This window comes from Lepidochelys kempii, chromosome 2, assembly GCF_965140265.1.
Source record: "Lepidochelys kempii isolate rLepKem1 chromosome 2, rLepKem1.hap2, whole genome shotgun sequence".
In the NCBI taxonomy this organism is placed as follows: domain Eukaryota; kingdom Metazoa; phylum Chordata; order Testudines; family Cheloniidae; genus Lepidochelys; species Lepidochelys kempii.
In genome coordinates, this window is record NC_133257.1 from 217,322,618 (window position 1) to 217,344,078 (window position 21,461).

Consider the following 21,461-nt stretch of genomic DNA (forward strand, 5'->3'; position numbering starts at 1 on the left):
ATAGCCTCTCTAATCTCCCTTAGCATTTCATCGTCACTATCACTGTCCTGGTCAGGTGGTTGATAATAGATTCCTACTGTTATATTTTTCTTAGAGCATGGAATTGCTATCCATAGAGATTCTATGGAACATGTGGATTCATTTAAGATTTTTACTTCATTTGATTCTACATTTTCTTTCACATATAGTGTCCCCCACCCCACCCCGCACGACCTGTTCTGTCCTTCCGATATATTTTGTACCCCGGAATGATTGTGTTCCATTGATTGTCCTCACTCCACCAGGTTTCTGTGATGCCTATTATATCAATATCCTCCTTTAGCACCAGGCACTGTAGTTCACCCATTTTATTATTTAGACTTCTAGCATTTGTGTACAAGCACTTTAAAAACTTGTCACTGTTTATTTATCTGCCCTTTTCTGATGTGTCAGATTCTTTATGTGAATGTTTCTCGTCTGATCTGGCCCATACTTTATCCTCTTCTATCCTCTCCTAGAAACCTAGAGAATCTCTATCAATAGACTCTCCTCTAACAGAAATCTCTGTCTGATCCAAGTGCTCCTCTGCAGCAATCGGCTTCCCCCATCTTAGTTTAAAAACTGCTCTGCAACCTTTTTAATGTTAAGTGCCAGCAGTCTGGATCCACTTTGGTTTAGGTGGAGCACATCCTTCCTGTATAGGCTCCCCCTATCCCAAAAGTTTCCCCAGTTCCTAATAAATATAAACCTGTCCTCTCTACACCATCATCTCATCTACGCATTGAGACTCTGAAACTCTACCTGGCCCTGTGCGTGGAACTGGAAGCATTTCTGAGAATGCCACCTGGAGGTCCTGGATTTCAGTCTCTTTCCTAACGGCCTAAATTTGGCCTCCAGGACGTCTCTCCTACCCTTCCCTATGTCATTGGTATCTACATGTACCACAACCACCGGCTCCTCCCCAGCACTACACATAAGTCTATCTAGATGCCTCGAGAGATCCACAACCTTCGCACCAGGCAGGCAAGTCACCATACAGTTCTCCTGGTCATCACAAACCCAGCTATTTATGTTTCTAATGACCATTACTAACACCTGCTTTTTCCTAATGACCGGAGTTCCCTCCCCCGGAGAGGTAACCTCCGTGTGAGAGGATACCCCATCATCATCTGGAAGGAGGGGTCCCAACTATGGGAAGGTTTCCCTTTGTTCCCATTGACTGCTCTCCTTCTCTGGGCCTTTAATCCCCCTTAAAAGTGCAGGGGATGTCTGACCGGAAGTGGGACAAATCTACAGTGTCCCGGAAAGCCTCATCAGCATACCTCTCTGCCTCCCTTAGTTCCTCCACCCTGGCCTCCAAAGCCCGTACGCGGTCTCTGAGGGCCAGGAGCTCCTTGCACCAACTCCACACATATGCCACCTGCCCACAGGGCAGGTAATCATACATGCTACACTGAGTGCAATAAACAGGATAGTCCCCACTCTACTGCTGGGCTTCTGCCTGCATTCTCACCTATAGCTACCTAGGTTAATTATAGGGTTTTTGTTTAAATCAAGAAGTTTTGATTATAGTTTAGTTTAAAGGTTTTAAAGAATGGCAAGTCTACCTCCACCCCTTTCCACTCCCCTTCCAAACTCTCTCTCGAAACTCCCTGTTAGTGGCCCCTGTTCGCGAAGCCTCCAAGTATTTAAGCACTTAAAAACTTAAATATTTTGAGAAGTTGCTTTCGGAAGAAGAAACCAAACCTTTATACTTTCTTGAATTGTTCTAAACCAGCAGAAATGAGCATTATTATTATTATTGAATGCCCGACAGGTAGGATGATTAGATAACGACTGAAGATTTTTTTTAATGGAGGTAGCAATAAACATAAACTTAGAAATATCCTCTTGGCTCATGTTTGCCTTGTCTTGCTGCTGTAGTAACTTTCACTCTTTAGTTTTGGCTTTGCTTATGCTTACTGACCTTTGTCAGCTGCAGTATAGAACTGTCAAACTGAACTAAATGAGTACGAGAGGCAAATAAAGTGCCCAATCCTGCTACTGTTGAAGCCAACGTGAGTTTTTTCCATTGGCTTCAAAAGGAGCACAATTTGGCCAAAAATCCTTTACTGCCTTCCTTGTTTATTGAACCATATGCTATTTTCCTCTTGTCTCTCTAAGGCTTTGTCTACACTGGCAAGTGAACGACAAAACTTTTGTCTTTCAGAGGTGTCAAGTTTCCTTCCCCACTCTGAACTCTGGGGTACAGATGTGGGGACCTGCATGAAAGACCCCCCCCCGAAGCTTATTTCTACCAGCTTAGGTTAAAAACTTCCCCAAGGCACAAAATCTTTGCCCTTGGACTAGGGTATGCTGCCACCATCAAGACCTTTAACAACAAACCAGGGAAAAGGACCACTTGGAGTTCCTCTTCCCCCAGCTATCTCCCCAAGCCCTTACACCCCCTTTCCTGGGGAGACTTGAGAATAAACAAGTTGAGCACAGACCAACTTGGGTTTCTTAGGACCCTAAAAACCCAATCAGATTCTTTAAAAAAACGAACTTTATTAGAAGAACAAAACAAAAATAAAAGAAACTCTAAGATTAGAATGGAAGATAATCTCACAGGCAATCAGATTTAAAACATAGAGAATCCCTCTAGGCAAAACCTTAAGTTACAAAAAGACACAAAAACAGGAATACACATTCCCTCCAGTACAGCAAATTTACAAGGGAAAACAAGGAAAACCTAACATATTTTCTAGCTAGATTACTTACTAACTTTACAGGAGTTGGAGGGCTTGCATCCTTGATCTGTTCCTGGCAAAGGCATCTCACAGACACACACAAGCCTTTCCCCCCCCCCCGAGATTTGAAAGTATCTTGTCCCCTCATTGGTCATTTTGGGTCAGGTGCCGTCAAGGTTACCTTAGCTTCTTAACCCTTTACAGGTAAAAGGATTTTGCCTCTGGCCAGGAGGGATTTTATAGCACTGTATACAGAAAGGTGGTTACCCTTCCCTTAATATTTATGACAACAGGTGTTAAACCCCCCCACCCCCTTGAGTGTTACTCTTTCATTGGAACACTGACACTAGATGTAACTAGTCAGAAAATGAAACCAATATAATTGACCTGTTTGCAGACTTAAACTGAACTGAGGCCCTGAGGATGGGCAAAGCCCAAAGAGCAGAAATAATTTTTAGTTTGCTATGTAAAAAGGAAAATAATATTTTTATTTTCTAGGTGTGCTTTTCTTTTCTGCAAGGTAGTGTGAGAAGAGGTTGCAGCGTTGTGCCTCTGTTCTCTTTTCCTTTAAACTTATAAAAATAAACGTCTTAGTGTTGAGGTTGCCTGGGTCCTTCTAAGTAATTTAATGTAAAATAGCTATCACTTACAGTGCTCAGAGAATGTCTCCTTCACTGTCGCTGAAATGGGATATTCAGCTATATTTGCTTGATTGTGTTTCAGTCATAAACATTATGGACTCAGTCCTGCAAGGTGCCAATGACTTTAGGTGCAGTCCTAGACCCATTGATCTTACGAAAAGGTTTGCTATCGACTTCACTGGGCCCAAGATTTTACCCCCCGGCCTCAGTTGAATAACGAATTAAGCACGTGCTTAACTTTAAAACTGGAGTAATCCTGTTGAAGTAAGTTGGTTTACTTAAACGCTTAAAGTTAAGTGTGTGTTTGGTTGCTTTGCTGTACTGGGGTCAGCTTTCAGCACCTTGCACAATCAAGCCCAACATAAACAGTATGTATTGTATTTTTATGGGAGGGTAAAACCAAGAAGCTTTGCCCATCCCTGCCTCAGATCCTGTTTCCCATGTTTTGAATGGCAGAGCTGCAAACATTGATCACCTAAGGTCCAAGAGCACATGGAACAACTGTAGTGCATTCATCTCTTTTTCTGAAGCTCTTCCATAAAATGCAACAAATTTGTTGTTCAAAGTGAACAAATTACAAGTGCTTTCAGTACACTGTGAGTTTAAATCTTAGCATTACCTTCGTGAGCTGTGGGGAGCGGAAGTGTGCTAGTTGTGCATTCCTCACGAGCTCTTAACTGCATTGCAGGATGGCTCAGCGTGGGCCAGCATCACCCGTTGCCAAGCATGCTGTGCTCTTCCATTGATCAGAAGCTGCATGTATGCCTCTGGCTAATGTATGCTTCTTGCTGCCTCTTCACTGGCGAGCCATGTTCCCTTGAGGACATGGTGTGTAGGAGGACAACTAGGCTCAGCATTTCACCTAGTGTCCTTTTTATCAGTGCCTGTAATCTAAAGCATATTTATATTAAAATACTGTACAGCCAGTAATGCATAATTTTGGCCTACAAGCCTTTTTTTTTCATTGCCCTTATAAGAGAAATGCTGACAGGACCATTCCAAACCATTGCTTCTCAGGGAAGGGTTGTTGGTTTGATTTATTTTTTTTTAAAAAAATAAATGGCTATGAGGAGAAATGTCATATAATGTTTCTTCCAGGGAGTAATTTACAGCAGGCAAAATCTGTCATAGAATATTAATCACCCACAAGCAGCGTGCAAGTAATGATAAACACTGACACTAGAAAACTTTGAAAAACATTCTTGTTCGATTTAATTCTACTGATATTTCTCTCCCTCTGTTTTGTTTACAAGGACGCTAGTGTGAAGACTGGCTTTTGTTTTTGCTACTTCATTTGAAGGCCCAGTCCTGTTTTTGTGATATAATTATCACATCTACAGCAACTAACTGTGATGTCACATAAGCTTATGACTTCAGATGGGGCATAAGGAGCTGGAACAGCAACTGAAGATCCTCTTTGTATGTCACTAATAATAAAAAGCAGAAAACATAAAACAATAGTTGGTTTGCATCAGAAAGATCCTCTTTCTGCCCCTGCTTGAGATATAAATCAACATACTGAATCCTTAAATATGTTTAACACTTAATATTTTGCTACAGTCATGCAGGTTTAGGAATTAAAAAAAATACTTAGTGCTTCTAACACTTTGGGTTAGATCCAATGTATGTGTGTGAGAGAATGAGTAGCAGAGTCTAGCCTGTTCATATTTTTCTCTGCATGTTCTCATCCTTCATCAATCCTTCGGGCTTTGGATAGGAGTGGTGGAAGCTGCTGTCAGCAATTGCTGCCCCCAAAATAAAGGTCACTGGCTGGGGAAGGGTTATGGTAAAGCCAGCTGTGAGTGCACTAATCAAGTATATCCCCTAAGTAGCCTCTGACATTTTGACTCCCTTGAACTGTTAACAAAGCTTCTAACCTCTCCTCTTCTGGTAGACCTTCTAAGTGAAGATGGTGGTGCATAGATAGGTATAAATCGTATTGGGGTGCAGTGTCCTTTGTTGCAGCCATGTGCAATTTGCTCCTGCCTACACCAGTGCAGTTGAATCAAACCACATGCTTTTATTTTCTAAATTGGAATGTGACTTGTAATGGTGATGCTCAGTTTGCATTGTTGCACTGCAATAACATGATGGTACTAGCTGAATTTACTGGCCAGCCATTATTTCTTACAAAATAATTGATTATGTGCAGTGAGCAGGCACAAGATAACATGGTGATTAGGAAATTTCTGACCACTGTCTGCTGTATAAGTACTGTTGCAGTTTTCAGAAACATCTTAAACATCTCAGTCCAGCCATCAGCTATTACAAACTTACTGGAAAGCCCAGGCTTTTTCGGGGATTAACTTGAAGCGGTCATATGGAAGGTTTTGACCGGATTTTCACAGTATTTTGCCAGTGTGGTTAGGGGAAGATGTTACTTAACTAGCCCAGTATGTCACTGACTTCCCCACCCACATTGAATCTCTGAAGGTATTTTTTTTGTATGCACAGTATGCCAGACTTGCTGCTACTGACTTGCCTGACCTAATGTTCCTGACACACGGATCACAAATTCTTAAGAGAATCATGTAATCGTGGCATGGTGCTTGTCAGAACAGGGCATGCCTACACCAAGTGGCCAGCGTGAAAAACCAGGTACTGCTGTTTGATTGTAAGCAAAACAAAACCAACTAGGTTTTAAAGCTTTTCCTGAATGGGTATTTCTCTGTACCACTTGATTCGTGTTTAATAGAACCATGCTTTTACCTCTATATAAAGTACTATACTTTTATGTTGCTGCTAATAATATCAGGTTTTATTAATATTTCATATTCTATCTTGGGTTGAACTCAATATCTTAGGTTGAATGTCCTTGTAGAATTTCTCAGTCATCAGCCAATATATACTTAGTTATCATTCTCCTTTTTTTCCAAAAAAACACTTGCTCAATATAGATTTTTTGTTTTAAAAAAAAAAAGTTGAAATTGTATGTTTTTAATTAAAATTAATAGAAGCATATTTACAATTAGTGCTTGAAATAACATCTGTACTCAATTAAGACATGTAATTGTAAAAGTGGATGTAATATCATTGGTTACTATTCCTGTCTAATGAAGCGGAAATCCAGTATATGATGAGGTTTTCAAATGGGTATGACTGGATAGTGTTGGAACATGTATAGTGAAGACTGTTAAATCCTCTGAATCAAAATTAACAATAGAAACTAATTAAATTTATAACTGCATACAGAATGACTTGTGTGAAGTGCTATAATTAGAAGCTATAGTTTTGATATGATGGGATTTTAATGGAGATTTACATAGTTTTTTTTTGTTTTGTTTAATTGATTAGCAGGTTCTTACTCTTTGAAAGAATTGTATGCAGTGTTGTTGTAGACATATTGGTCCTAGGATATTAGAGAGACAAGGTGGGTGAGGCAATTTTATTGCATAAACTTCTATTGGTGTGAGAGACTAGCTTTCAAGCTTACACAAAGCTCTTACTTAGGTGTCTCTTTAAAGATTGGATGGATTTTTGTAGCCAAAAGTATATTAATGTGCTTATTACAGGCATGGGACTTGAACAGTAGTATTATAAGTCCTATAGATAAGAATTTATCATGCAGATCGGCAGCTGTGGGTTTTCAACCTGTACACATCTTTGCAGGCAGAACCAATCCAGTCACTAGCATGAAGGGAGTGACACTCCCTCTGGAGTTTCCAGTTTTCATTTTACCTCTATAGCTGTAGGAAGGTATTTCCAGATCTCTGTGGTAGAACCTTTAGTTTTGGGAAAAAAACAAAACAAAACAAAATTCTTGTAGTTCTCTTCTGAACCTTTTCCAGTTCCTCAACATCTTTTTGGAAGTGTGGACATCAGACCTGGACACGGTATTTCAGTAATGGTCTCACTAATGCAGAGGCAGTGCCATCACCAGAGTCCTATTTGATATTCCCCGTTTATAAATCTGAGGATCATGTTTGTTAGCTACAGCATTGCACCAGGAGCCGCTGTTAAGTTGATTATTTACTATGCCCACTGCGACGTTTCACCTCATATTCTTCATAGAAATATGGTTATGATATGAATATGGCATAACTAAGATATACTTGATGCAAGATGGCTCAGGTAAGATATCATTGGAAAGGTTATGATTTATTGAATATGATTATCCAATTTGTATGCATGTATCATTTCTGTTCCTAAAGTTAGGAATACTGACTATATAACAATTACAACTGTGTGTGTACTTGGGGGGGAATGCCCATCAGACAGTAGGCATTCCTCCTGAATGACCCATTTGAGAAGGACAACAGAACTCTGAAGATACTAATCTCCCGCCTTCCTGAGAGGTTTCCTGGGATGCTGCATTGTCACTACAAGGTCAGGTGATAGAATCATAGAATATCAGGGCTGGAAGGGAGGAAGAATATAGAATATCAGGAGGTCATCTAGTCCAACCCCCTACTCAAAGCAGGGCCAATCCCCAATTTTTGCCCCAGATCCCTAAATGGCCCTCTCAAGGATTGAACTCGCAACACTGGGTTTAGCAGGCCAAAGCTCAAACCACTGAGCTATCCCTCCCCCAAATGTCTCCTGATGAAAAATACCCACCTTGGATGCTGCTGATACTTTTCCACTGTAGGGGGATGGGGATCAAACAAAGGATTCCCGCCTTAGGTAAATCCTTTTTAAGGGCTGGGGAGGGGGTTGATCTGGACTCTCCTCCATTGCCTACCCAAGAAGAAGGATTGCTGAAAGAACCTGAATGGACAAAGGAACTAACCTGAAGGGAAAGGCGGGGTGAGTCCAGACTGAGCCCTGGTCTACACTAGGACTTTAGGTCGAATTTAGCAGCGTTAAATCGATTTAAACCTGCACCCGTCCACACAGTGAAGCCCTTTATTTCGACTTAAAGGGCTCTTAAAATCGATTTCCTTACTCCACCCCTGACAAGTGGATTAGCGCTTAAATCGACGTTCCCAGCTCGAATTTGGGGTACTGTGGACACAATTCGATGTTATTGGCCTCCGGGAGCTATCCCAGAGTGCTCCATTCTGACCGCTCTGGACAGCACTCTCAACTCAGATGCACTGGCCAGGTAGACAGGAAAAGAACCGCGAACTTTTGAATCTCATTTCCTGTTTGGCCAGCGTGGCAAGCTGCAGGTGACCATGCAGAGCTCATCAACACAGGTGACCATGATGGAGTCCCAGAATCGCAAAAGAGCTCCAGCATGGACCGAACGGGAGGTACGGGATCTGATCGCTGTTTGGGGAGAGGAATCCGTGCTATCAGAACTCCGTTCCAGTTTTCGAAATGCCAAAACCTTTGTCAAAATCTCCCAGGGCATGAAGGACAGAGGCCATAACAGGGACCCGAAGCAGTGCCGCATGAAACTGAAGGAGCTGAGGCAAGCCTACCAGAAAACCAGAGAGGCGAACAGCCGCTCTGGGTCAGAGCCCCAAACATGCCGCTTCTATGATGAGCTGCATGCCATTTTAGGGGGTTCAGCCACCACTACCCCAGCCGTGTTGTTTGACTCCTTCAATGGAGATGGAGGCAATACGGAAGCAGGTTTTGGGGACGAAGATGAGGAGGAGGAGGAGGTTGTAGATAGCTCACAGCAAGCAAGCGGAGAAACCGGTTTTCCCGACAGCCAGGAACTGTTTCTCACCCTAGACCTGGAGCCAGTACCCCCCGAACCCACCCAAGGCTGCCTCCTGGACCCAGCAGGCGGAGAAGGGACCTCTGGTGAGTGTACCTTTTAAAATGCTATACATGGTTTAAAAGCAAGCATGTGAAAGGATTACTTTGCCCTGGCATTTGCGGTTCTCCTAGATGTAGTCCTAAAGCCTTTGCAAAAGGTTTCTGGGGAGGGCAGCCTTATTTCGTCCTTCATGGTAGGACACTTTTATCACTCCAGGCCAGTAACACATACTAGGGAATCACTGTAGAACAAAGCATTGCAGTGTATGTTTGCTGGCATTCAACCAAAATCCGTTCTTTCTCTCTCTGTGTTATCCTCAGGAGAGTGAGATATAATTCATGGTCACCTGGTTGAAATAGGGTGCTTTTCTTCAGGGACACATTCCTGCTGTGCTGTTTGCCTGTGGCTGAACAGAAATGTTCCCCGCTGTTAGCCACGGGGAGGGGGGAGGGTTGAGGGGGTAGTCACGCGGTGGGAGGAGGCAAAATGCGACCTTGTAACGAAAGCACATGTGCTATGTATGTAATGTTAACAGCAAGGTTTACCCTGAAAGAGTGTAGCGACTGTTTTATAAAATGTGTCTTTTTAAATACCGCTGTCCCTTTTTTTTTTCTCCACCAGCTGCATGTGTTTCAATGATCACAGGATCTTCTCCTTCCCAGAGGCTAGTGAAGCTTAGAAAGAAGAAAAAACGCACTCGAGATGAAATGTTCTCCGAGCTAATGCTGTCCTCCCACACTGACAGAGCACAGACGAATGCGTGGAGGCAAATAATGTCAGAGTGCAGGAAAGCACAAAATGACCGGGAGGAGAAGTGGCGGGCTGAAGAGAGTAAGTGGCGGGCTGAAGAGAGTAAGTGGCGGGCTGAAGACAGGGCTGAAGCTCAAATGTGGCGGCAGCGTGATGAGAGGAGGCAGGATTCAATGCTGAGGCTGCTGCAGGACCAAACCAGAATGCTCCAGTGTATGGTTGAGCTGCAGCAAAGGCAGCTGGAGCACAGACTGCCGCTGCTGCCCCTCTGTAACCAACCGCCCTCCTCCCCAAGTTCCATAGCCTCCACACCCAGACGCCCAAGAACGCGGTGGGGGGGCCTCCGGCCAACCAGCCACTCCACCACAGAGGATTGCCCAAAAAAAAGAAGGCTGTCATTCAATAAATTTTAAAGTTGTAAACTTTTAAAGTGCTGTGCTTAAAGTGCTGTGTGGCATTTTCCTTCCCTCCTCCACCACCCCTCCTGGGATACCTTGGTAGTCATCCCCCTATTTGTGTGATGAATGAATAACGAATGCATGACTGTGAAGCAGCAATGACTTTATTGCCTCTGCAAGCGGTGATTAAAGGGAGGAGGGGAGGGTGGTTAGCTTACAGGGAAGTAGAGTGAACCAAGGGGCGGGGGGTTTCATCCAGGAGAAACAAACAGAACTTTCACACTGTAGCCTGGCCAGTCATGAAACTGGTTTTCAAAGCTTCTCTGATGCGTACCGCGCCCTCCTGAGCTCTTCTAACCGCCCTGGTGTCTGGCTGCGCGTAACCAGCAGCCAGGCGATTTGCCTCAATCTCCCACCCCGCCATAAACGTCTCCCCCTTACTCTCACAGATATTGTGGAGCACACAGCAAGCAGTAATAACAGTGGGAATATTGGTTTCGCTGAGGTCTAAGCGAGTCAGTAAACTGCGCCAGCGCGCCTTTAAACGTCCAAACGCACATTCTACCACCATTCTGCACTTGCTCAGCCTGTAGTTGAACAGCTCCTGACCACTGTCCAGGCTGCCTGTGTACGGCTTCATGAGCCATGGCATTAAGGGGTAGGCTGGGTCCCCAAGGATACATATAGGCATTTCAACATCCCCAACAGTTATTTTCTGGTCTGGGAAGAAAGTCCCTTCCTGCAGCTTTTGAAACAGACCAGAGTTCCTGAAGATGCGAGCGTCATGCACCTTTCCCGGCCATCCCACGTTGATGTTGGTGAAACGTCCCTTGTGATCCACCAGAGCTTGCAGCACTATCGAAAAGTACCCCTTGCGGTTTATGTACTCGCCAGCTTGGTGCTCCGGTGCCAAGATAGGGATATGGGTTCCGTGTATAGCCCCACCACAGTTAGGGAATCCCATTGCAGCAAAGCCATCCACTATGACCTGCACATTTCCCAGGGTCACTACCCTTGATATCAGCAGATCTTTGATTGCGTGAGCTACTTGCATCACAGCAGCCCCCACAGTAGATTTGCCCACTCCAAATTGATTCCCAACTGACCGGTAGCTGTCTGGCGTTGCAAGCTTCCACAGGGCTATCGCCACTCGCTTCTCAACTGTGAGGGCTGCTCTCATCCTGGTATTCATGCGCTTCAGGGCAGGGGAAAGCAAGTCACAAAGTTCCATGAAAGTGCCCTTACGCATGCGAAAGTTTCGCAGCCACTGGGAATCGTCCCAGACCTGCAACACTATGCGGTCCCACCAGTCTGTGCTTGTTTCCCGAGCCCAGAATCGGCGTTCCACAGCATGAACCTGCCCCATTAGCACCATGATGCATGCATTGGCGGGGCCCATGCTTTCAGAGAAATCTGTGTCCATGTCCTGATCACTCACGGGACCGCGCTGACGTCGCCTCCTCGCCTGGTATCGCTCTGCCAGGTTCTGGTGCTGCATATACTGCTGGATAATGCGTGTGGTGGTTGATGTGCTCCTAATTGCCAAAATGAGCTGAGCGGCCTCCATGCTTGCCTTGGTATGGCGTCCGCACAGAAAGAAGGCGCGGAACGATTGTCTGCCGTTGCTCTGACGGAGGGAGGGGCGACTGACGACACGGCTTACAGGGTTGGCTTCAGGGAGCTAAAATCAACAAAGGGTGTGCCTGTACATCAAGGAGTATTTCAGGCAGGACTGCACGGAGGGTTCCAATAAGAAATGGTGCACCAAAGTTATCGTTGTTATTGGAACAAGGAGGTTAGCCTGGCCTCTGATTGATACATGGCTAGATTAACCTCGCTGCGCCTTCTCTGTGACTGACTGCAGTGTGATCTAGACAGGGGAGGAGGAAAATGAGTCCAAAACAAATCTGGTCTATTTCTTGTTCTGACCCACTCCATCGATCCTTTACATCTTTGGCTGGCAGCAGACAAAAAAGGCGCGAAATGATTGTCTGCCCTTGCTTTCACGGGGGGAGGGAGGGTGGGAACGGGGTCCTGACGATATGTCCCCAGAACCACCCGCGACAATGTTTTAGCCCCATCAGGCATTGGGATATCAACCCAGAATTCCAATGGGCAGCGGAGACTGCGGGAACTGTGGGATAGCTACCCACAGTGCAACGCTTCAGAAGTCGACGCTTGCCTCGGTACTGTGGAAGCGCTCCGCCGAGTTAATGCACTTAATGCACTTAGAGCATTTTCTGTGGGGACACACACACTCGAATATATAAAACCGATTTAAAAAAAACCGACTTCTATAAATTCGACCTAATTTCGTAGTGTAGACATACCCTGAGACAGGGGTCCAGTCTGTAAGAAAAAATAACTGGAACTCTAAAGTACTGAAATTCTGCAACTTACCTAAAATAACGTTTAGGGTAAGAAATTAATTCTTGAAACCTGTCTCTTTAAGATCTTAAGCTTAGTATGCATGTTTTGTTTTATTTGCTCAGTAATCTGCTTTGTTCTGTTTGGTATCCCTTACACTTAAAATCTGCCTTTTGTAGTCCATACATTTGTTTTGTTTATTATTAAACCCAGTTTGTGCAATTTCTAACTGTGGGGAGGAAGCGGGGGAGGTGGAGGGCAGAAGTAGTGCACATCCCTCTTCACATTGAGGGAGAGGATGAATTTTTATGAGCTTACATTGTGCAAATATTTTTATACGCGCAAGAAAGTAGTATTTTGGGTTTATTCCCCAAAAGGGGTGGGTGTGCATGTGAGTGCTGGGTGAATCCTCTCATACAGAGCTGACTTGAGTCTGTGTCTGCACCTGGGTGTGGCCCTACCTGTGTGTGTGTGCGTGCGCGCGCGCCCTGGTCTAAACTAGGACTTTAGGTCGAATTTGGCAGCGTTAAATCGATGTACACCTGCACCCGTCCACACGATGAAGCCCTTTATTTCGACTTAAAGGGCTCTTAAAATTGATTTCCTTACTCCACTCCTGACAAGTGGATTAGCGCTTAAATCGGCCTTGCCGGGTTGAATTTGGGGTACTGTGGACACAATTCGATGGTATTGGCCTCCGGGAGCTATCCTAGAGTGCTCCATTGTGACCTCTCTGGACAGCACTCTCAACTCAGATGCACTGGCCAGGTAGACAGGAAAAGAACCGTGGACTTTTTAATCTCATTTCCTGTTTGGCCAGCGTGGCAAGCTGCAGGTGACCATGCAGAGCTCATCAGCAGAGGTGACCATGATGGAGTCCCAGAATCGCAAAAGAGCTCCAGCATGGACTGAATGGGAGGTACGGGATCTGATCGTTGTATGGGGAGAGGAATCTGTGCTATCAGAACTCCGTTCCAGTTTTTGAAATGCCAAAACCTTTGTCAAAATCTCCCAGGGCATGAAGGACAGAGGCCATAACAGGGACCCGAAGCAGTGCCGCGTGAAACTGAAGGAGCTGAGGCAAGCCTACCAGAAAACCAGAGAGGCGAACAGCCGCTCTGGGTCAGAGCCCCAAACATGCCGCTTCTGTGATGAGCTGCATGCCATTTTAAGGGGTTCAGCCACCACTACCCCAGCCGTGTTGTTTGACTCCTTCAATGGAGATGGAGGCAACACGGAAGCAGGTTTTGGGGACGAAGAAGAAGATAGCTCACAGCAAGCAAGCGGAGAAACCGGTTTTCCCGACAGCCAGGAACTGTTTCTCACCCTGGACCTGGAGCCAGTACCCCCCGAACCCACCCAAGGCTGCTTCCTGGACCCAGCAGGCGGAGAAGGAACCTTCGGTGAGTGTACCTTTTTAAAATACTATACATGGTTTAAAAGCTAGCATGTGAAAGGATTACTTTGCCCTGGCATTCGCGGCTCTCCTGGATGTACTCCCAAAGCCTTTGCAAAATGTTTCTGGGGAGGGCAGCCTTATTGCGTCCTCCATGGTAGGACACTTTACCACTCCAGGCCAGTAACACGTACTCGGGAATCATTGTACAGCAAAGCATTGCAGTGTATGTTTGCTGGTGTTCAAACAACATCTGTTCTTTATCTCTCTGTGTTATCCTAGGAGAGTGAGATATCATTCATGGTCACCTGATTGAAATAGGGTGCTTTTCTTCAGGGGACACTCAGAGCCCGTTCCTGCTGGGCTGTTTACCTGTGGCTGAACAGAAATGTTCCCTGCTGTTAGCCACGGGGAGGGGGGAGGGTTGAGGGGGTAGCCATGCGGTAGGGGGAGGCAAAATGTGACCTTGTAACGAAAGCACATGTGCTATGTATGTAATGTTAGCAGCAAGGTTTACCCTGAAAGAGTGTAGCCACTGTTTTATAAAATGTGTCTTTTTAAATACCGCTGTCCCTTCTTTTTTCTCCACCAGCTGCATGTGTTTCAATGATCACAGGATCTTTTTCTTCCCAGAGGCTAGTGAAGATTAGAAAGAAAAAAAAAATGCACTCGTGATGAAATGTTCTCTGAGCTCATGCTGTCCTCCCACACTGACAGAGCACAGACGAATGCATGCAGGCAAATAATGTCAGAGTGCAGGAAAGCACAGAATGACCGGGAGGAGAGATGGTGGGCTGAAGAGAGTAAGTGGCGGGCTGAAGAGAGGGCTGAAGCTCAAATGTTGTGGCAGCGTGATGAGAGGAGGCAGGATTCAATGCTGAGGCTGCTGGAGGACCAAACCAGTATGCTCCAGTGTATGGCTGAGCTGCAGCAAAGGCAGCTGGAGCACAGACTGCCACTACAGCCCCTGTGTAACCAACTGCCCGCCTCCACACCCAGACGCCCAAGAAGGCGGTGGTGGGGCCACCGGCCAACCAACCACTCTGCCACAGAGGATTGCCCAAAAAAAAAGAAGGCTGGCATTCAATAAATTTTAAAGTTGTAAACTTTTAAAGTGCTGTGTGGCATTTTCCTTCCCTCCTCCACCACCCCTCCTGGGCTACCTTGGCAGTTATCCCCCTATTTTTGTGATGAATTAATAAAGAATGCATGAATGTGAAGCAACAATGAATTTATTGCCTCTGCAAGCAATGATTAAAGGGAGGAGGGGAGGGTGGTTAGCTTGCAGGGAAGTAGAGTGAACCAAGGGGCAGGGGGTTTCATCAAGGAGAAACAAACAGAACTTTCACACCCTAGCCTGACCAGTCATGAAACTGGTTTTCAAAGCTTCTCTGATGCGTACCGCGCCCTCCTGTGCTCTTCTAACCGCCCTGGTGTCTAGCTGCGCGTAACCAGCAGCCAGGCGATTTGCCTCAACCTCCCACCCCACCATAAACGTCTCCCCCTTACTCTCACAGATATTGTGGAGCACACAGCAAGCAGTAATAACAGTGGGAATATTGGTTTCACTGAGGTCTAAGCGAGTCAGTAAACTGCGCCAGTGCGCCTTTAAATGTCCAAATGCACATTCTACCACCATTCTGCACTTGCTCAACCTGTAGTTGAATAGCTCCTGACTACGGTCCAGGCTGCCTGTGTACGGCTTCATGAGCCATGGCATTAAGGGGTAGGCTGGGTCCCCAAGGATACATATAGGCATTTCAATGTCCCCAACAGTTATTTTCTGGTCTGGGAATAAAGTCCCTTCCTGCAGCTTTTGAAACAGACCAGAGTTCCTGAAGATGCGAGCGTCATGTACCTTTCCCGGCCATCCCACGTTGATGTTGGTGATACGTCCCTTGTGATCCACCAGAGCTTGCAGCACTATTGAAAAGTACCCCTTGCAGTTTATGTACTCGTCGGCTTGGTGCTCCAGTGCCAAGATAGGGATATGGGTTCCGTCTATGGCCCCACCACAGTTAGGGAATCCCATTGCAGCAAAGCCATCCACTATGACCTGCACATTTCCCAGGGTCACTACCCTTGATATCAGCAGATCTTTGATTGCGTCAGCTACTTGCATCACAGCAGCCCCAACAGTAGATTTGCCCACTCCAAATTGATTCCCAACTGACCGGTAGCTGTCTGGCGTTGCAAGCTTCCACAGGGCTATCGCCACTCGCTTCTCAACTGTGAGGGCTGCTCTCATCTTGGTATTCATGCGCTTCAGGGCAGGGGAAAGCAAGTCACAAAGTTCCATGAAAGTGCCCCTACGCATGCGAAAGTTTTGCAGCCACTGGGAATCGTCCCAGACCCGCAACACTGTGCGGTCCTACCAGTCTGTGCTTGTTTCCCGAGCCCAGAATCGGCGTTCCACAGCATGAACCTGCCCCATTAGCACCATGATGCATGCATTGGCAGGGCCCATGCTTTCAGAGAAATCTGTGTCCATGTCCTGATCACTCACGTGACCGTGCTGACGTCGCCTCCTCGCCTGGTATCGCTCTGCCAGGTTCTGGTGCTGCATATACTGCTGGATAATGCGTGTGGTGTTTAATGTGCTCCTAATTGCCAAAGGTAAGCTGAGCTGAGCGGCCTCCATGCTTGCCTTGGTATGGCGTCCGCACAGAAAGAAGGCGCGGAACGATTGTCTGCCGTTGCTTTGACGGAGGGAGGGGTGACTGACGACACGGCTTACAGGTTTGGCTTCAGGGAGCTAAAATCAACAAAGGGGGTGGCTTTACATCAAGGAGTATTTCAGGCAGGACTTCACGGAGGGTTCCAATAAGAAGTGGTGCACCTAAGTTATTGTTCTTATTGGAACAATGAGGTTAGTCTGGCCTCTGATTGATACATGGCTAGATTTACCTTGCTGCACCTTCTCTGTGAGTGACTGCAGTGTGACCTAGAGGAATGAGTCCCCTAGACAGGGGAGGAGGGGAAGCAAATGAGTACAAAACAAATCTGGTCTATTTCTTGTTTTGATCCACTCCATCTATCTTTTACATCTTTGGCTGGCAGCAGACGGTGCAGAAGGACTGCAAGCCATCCACATCTCATAGCTGCTCGGCAGAAGACGGTGCAATACGACTGCTAGCCATCCTCATCTCTTGCCTGCCCAGCAGAAGATGGTGCAGTATGACTGCTATCCATCCCCATCTCTTGCTTGCCCGGCAGAAGATGGTACAGTGCGACTGCTAGCAATCCGTATTGCCTGCCTGCTCACCATAAGATAGTTCAATAGCACTGACTGCAGGACTAAAGAGAATGACCTTGTCAAGTTACTCCAAACTTAGTCCCTGCGCCCATGTCTGTCCAGGCACTCCCGGCCGATGTGGTCAGGAGCACCTCGGACGTGACCATGACGGCTACCAGTCATATTGTACCGTCTGCTGCCAGAAGGCAATGGATTGCTGCTACTATGTAGCAATGCAGTACAGTGTCTGCCAGCACCCAGGAGACATACTGTGAAGGTTACCTGAGCGGGCTCCATGCTTGCCGTGGTATGGCGTCTGCACAGGTAACTCAGGAAAAAAGGCGCAAAACGATTGTCTGCCCTTGCTTTCACGGAGGGAGGGAGGGAACGGGGGCTTGACGATATGTCCCCAGAACCACCCGCGACAATGTTTTAGCCCCTTCAGGCATTGGGATCTCAACCCAGAATTCCAATGGGCAGCGGAGACTGCGGGAACTGTGGGATAGCTACCCACAGTGCAACACTCCGGAAGTCGATGCTAGCCTCGGTACTGTGGAAGCACTCCACCGAGTTAATGCACTTAGAGCATTTTCTGTGGGGACACACACACTCAAATATATAAAACCGATTTCTAAAAAACCGACTTCTATAAATTCGACCTGATTTCGTAGTGTAGACATACCCTGTGTGTTTTCGTGTGCTGCAAGAGGCTGGAGAGCCTAATTCAGCAAAACCGGGAGAGGGAATCCAGGCTGGTGGAGCAGGAAGGGCTCAGTGAAACCCCAGTACATCAGGTGGCATCCCAGAAGGGGGTGGGTCTATCCCGTCACAACCACTATGTCCTTTCAAGTGTCACTGAGTTCTAGGATACAGCCCTCCCACCCCCAATGACCTATGATCTTTTTTTCATGGATGTATAAACTTGCATTTGCCTATGTTAAACCCACATTATTCAAATGAGCCCACTTTACCAAGCAATCCAGGTCAGTCTGTATAACTGTCCTGTTCCCATTATTACTTGACACTCCCATTATTACTTGACAATTTTTGTGTCATGAGGGAAAATATAAAATCACTTCTGGTAAATTTGCAGATTATTGAAAAAAATACAGTGAATAGGATTGGGCCAAGAAAGAGCAGATCCCTTTCGCACCCCATTATGAAACACCACCAGTTGAAAGACCATTCTCCATTTACAATTACTTTGTGATCTATCAGTTAACCATTTTTTAAATCCATTTAATCTGAACTGCATTTGTTTTAGTGTTCATTTTTAAAAATCAGAATGTCATGCAGGACTAAGTCAAATGCTTTAAAGAAGTCTAAGTATATTATGTCAACACGGTTATCTTTATCAACCAAACCTATGATCTCTTCCAAAATGATGATAGGTTGTTTGACAAGACCAATTTGCCATAAAACTGTGTCGATTGGCATTATGCTGCTATCTTAATGATTTAATGATGGCATCTCCTATCAGCCTTTCCACAGTTTTCCCAGGATCCATGTCAGGTTCCCCAGATTGTCCCCTTTACTCTTTTAAAATACTGGCACAACAGTATCTTTTTCCTGGTTTTTGGAACATTGGGGAACATCAACAATAACGGTTCAGAGAGCTGCTTACCCAATTTTTTTTAATACTCTTCCATTCAAATCCTGCAGATTAAAGATGTTTAACTTTAACAGTTGCTTTTTAACATCCTCCCTAGTTACCGTTGGAGTAGAAAGATATAACATCATCCTGCTTCTTTCTGAATACAGAAGAGAAATATGTATTGAATATTCCTGCCTTTTCTGCTTTGAAATTAACGTGAAAACATACAAACATAAAATACTAGGAGATCTTCAAACTGAAAAGAAAAAAAAAAAAAGGAAAAGGGAAGTTTTTCATTCACTTCAGCATGTGATTTGCTGAAATACATGGATCCAGCAGGGTTAGTGATGGAGTTTCAATCATAACCCTGAACTTTCTGGCTTTTTGTCTGTTTAAGCCTGCTCCTTAAAAAGAAAATTAGTTTATTGCATATGTATTGATCTGTAATTTAATCTAGTTTATTCTAAAATCTGTCTGCTGGTAAATTGCCTTCTGAAAGGAAGTGGAATTTTGAGCCACCACAATACACTGAATTGATATAGAAGCTGCACTAAGAATTCACTTTAAATTGATTGATGAAGCAGACAATTTGTGGCATGGACCCCAACATTAATACAGAAGTGGTTTATGTTGACAAGAAATGTCACTGTAATGCAAATGTCCCATTTATAAGGTTAGCTATTCCCTTTTATTACTGTTAAAACAGAAAGGTTTCTTAGAAAATACCTTTTTACTTTACTTCTGGAGGGGGTATTTTTTTTTTTTAAATGTACTTTGCCTTTTATATTCTGCTGTTTGAGAGCCCAATGAATCCTTTCATTATATTGCTGGAGGATCTTTAGAATACTTAAGACTATTTTACCACTAGCTTTTTGCTGTTAATCTAATCACAATTTAAATAAAAGAGAAATATATAAATGGGTACTACAGTCCTATACATAAAGCTTTTTGATGACATTTGTATGGTCCCATTGTTTGTTCTCTTCCTAGCTTGAAAATAAATGTATTTTCCTACTTATATAGTGTTTTTGTATTTAACAAAGTTAATTTTCCTACTCAGTGTTCCCATTACTTAAGTAAGCAAATAAAAAAATAGGACCATACTACTACTTTTAATCTAGGAAAACAGATCTCAGATACTGTAACTAAGTGTTGATGTACCGATGCTAAGACTATTTCCTTTTTAGGTAAACATCATATTATAGCCATTATGTTTTCTCTTATTAACAAAATAATTCCAGTGGAAAACATACAATATAATTGCAAAATGTAGTAATTTTATCTTAAGTAATTTGTGTAATCAAAGAGGCGAGTCTTAGGAGAGCTTTCTCATTTGAAGTATCAATGCCAGAATCTCTCAACTTCATCTGGCATATCATCAAATAATCTTTCATCTCAAATCTTGCCATGTCACTTTACATGCTATATTCAGGCATCCCTTCATTCAGAGCTGAAAATTAGCTACTTATCAGTTGTAATGTGGCTGGTGTTGGCAGGCTATAGCAACACAACACAGGAGAGCAATGAGGAAGATTACCTATTGATGTGATATGCCAGAGGAAATCTGGTTAGGCATAGAACATACAAGAATAGTTCTGAATTATTGGTGAGGTGCCTTAAGCAGAGGCTTTTTAAAACTGTGGTCTGTGGAGCATTTACTTGCTGTTAATTTGTGGAGAGCCATCTGACCACCTGATATGGACTCTTTCTTATTTCTAGCAGCCAACTTGCATTAAGGAACAGCTACAAATATATTAAATGCTTCCCTGTTACCAAATTTTTTCACAAAGCCATTGCTGTAGTTGGCACAAGGATGTTATCTAATGATCACTGGGAGGGATCCACACAGTCATAAATATTAGAGAAGGTGATTCATGAGGCAATTCCTCCTATAAAATGTAGTTTGTGTTTTGAAAAGTATGAGAATCCCTGATCTAGAGTTTTACGCTTATAGTTAAACCTGTCTTAAGGGATCACTCAAGAGGCTGACAGAAATTGGCTGTACAGGTGGATTTCTGGTGTGGGGGATTGAGAGGCCTCCATATTTTGTGGGATACCCTAGGGCAGATTTAACCTTTTTTCGTTTGCAGACCCCTAAAGATTTTCAAATGGAGGTGTGGACCCCTTTGAAAATCTTAGATGTGCTCCATGGACTCCCAGAGATCTGCAGACCACAGGTTGAAAACCACTGCCCTAAGCCATTCTTGTAAGCCAGGAAATTGCATGAGAAGCATAGTCTCTTGGACAATTTTCATTACTGTTAGAGTTCTGAATTTTTTTTTTTTTAGGACTACAAACCTGTTTTCTATCAGGTGAATTTAATTACTTAGTGACACATTCATTGAGCTTTAGGCTTTGTACTTTGATAACAAAAGACCTTTCTTTTGTAGTCTAAGTGATGAGCTGACATTGAGGAAGTCTTCAAAAAGCATATTATATTGGTTTACTGTCAGAAAACATGAAACTATTTTTTCCTTGTATAAATGGCAACAAAACAGATAAAAGCTTGTAGGTGGTGGTTAATAAACATCTGTGAAGGTATGTACTGCTGCAGCCTCTAATGGCTGCTTGGTGAATCTCTTGATATAGCTGTGAAAGTTAGGTGGGTAAGGGTTGCATTTTGGGGGGTCTCAGATTACTGGGAAAGAAGCAGAAAAAGTAAGCATGCAGGGAACTGTGAACAGCTGGTTGTAATAAAGAAGACTTCTGTTCTTTGGTA

The 21,461-nt window shown here is 44.4% G+C and overlaps 2 protein-coding genes across 5 annotated transcripts in view; both read left to right on the top strand.

Moving 5' to 3' along the window:
• THSD7A (thrombospondin type 1 domain containing 7A) overlaps positions 1–21,461 on the top strand; it is a 634,694-nt gene that overhangs the window by 26,664 nt on the left and 586,569 nt on the right. The window lies entirely within an intron of this gene.
• Positions 8,190–10,228, top strand: LOC140907579 (uncharacterized). Its single transcript, XM_073333836.1, has 2 exons — positions 8,190–9,046; positions 9,624–10,228. Exons 1-2 carry the CDS (start codon positions 8,467–8,469, stop codon positions 10,163–10,165), a joined length of 1,122 nt encoding a protein of 373 aa, XP_073189937.1. The 5' UTR covers positions 8,190–8,466; the 3' UTR covers positions 10,166–10,228.

Bases quoted from the DNA above. Each gene is read 5' to 3' on its own strand.
- LOC140907579 (XM_073333836.1), top strand. From the start codon at position 8,467: ATGCAGAGCTCATCAACACAGGTGACCATGATGGAGTCCCAGAATCGC. The intron at 9,047-9,623 runs GTGAGTGTACCT...TTTCTCCACCAG, and splicing joins AGGCGGAGAAGGGACCTCTG to CTGCATGTGTTTCAATGATC.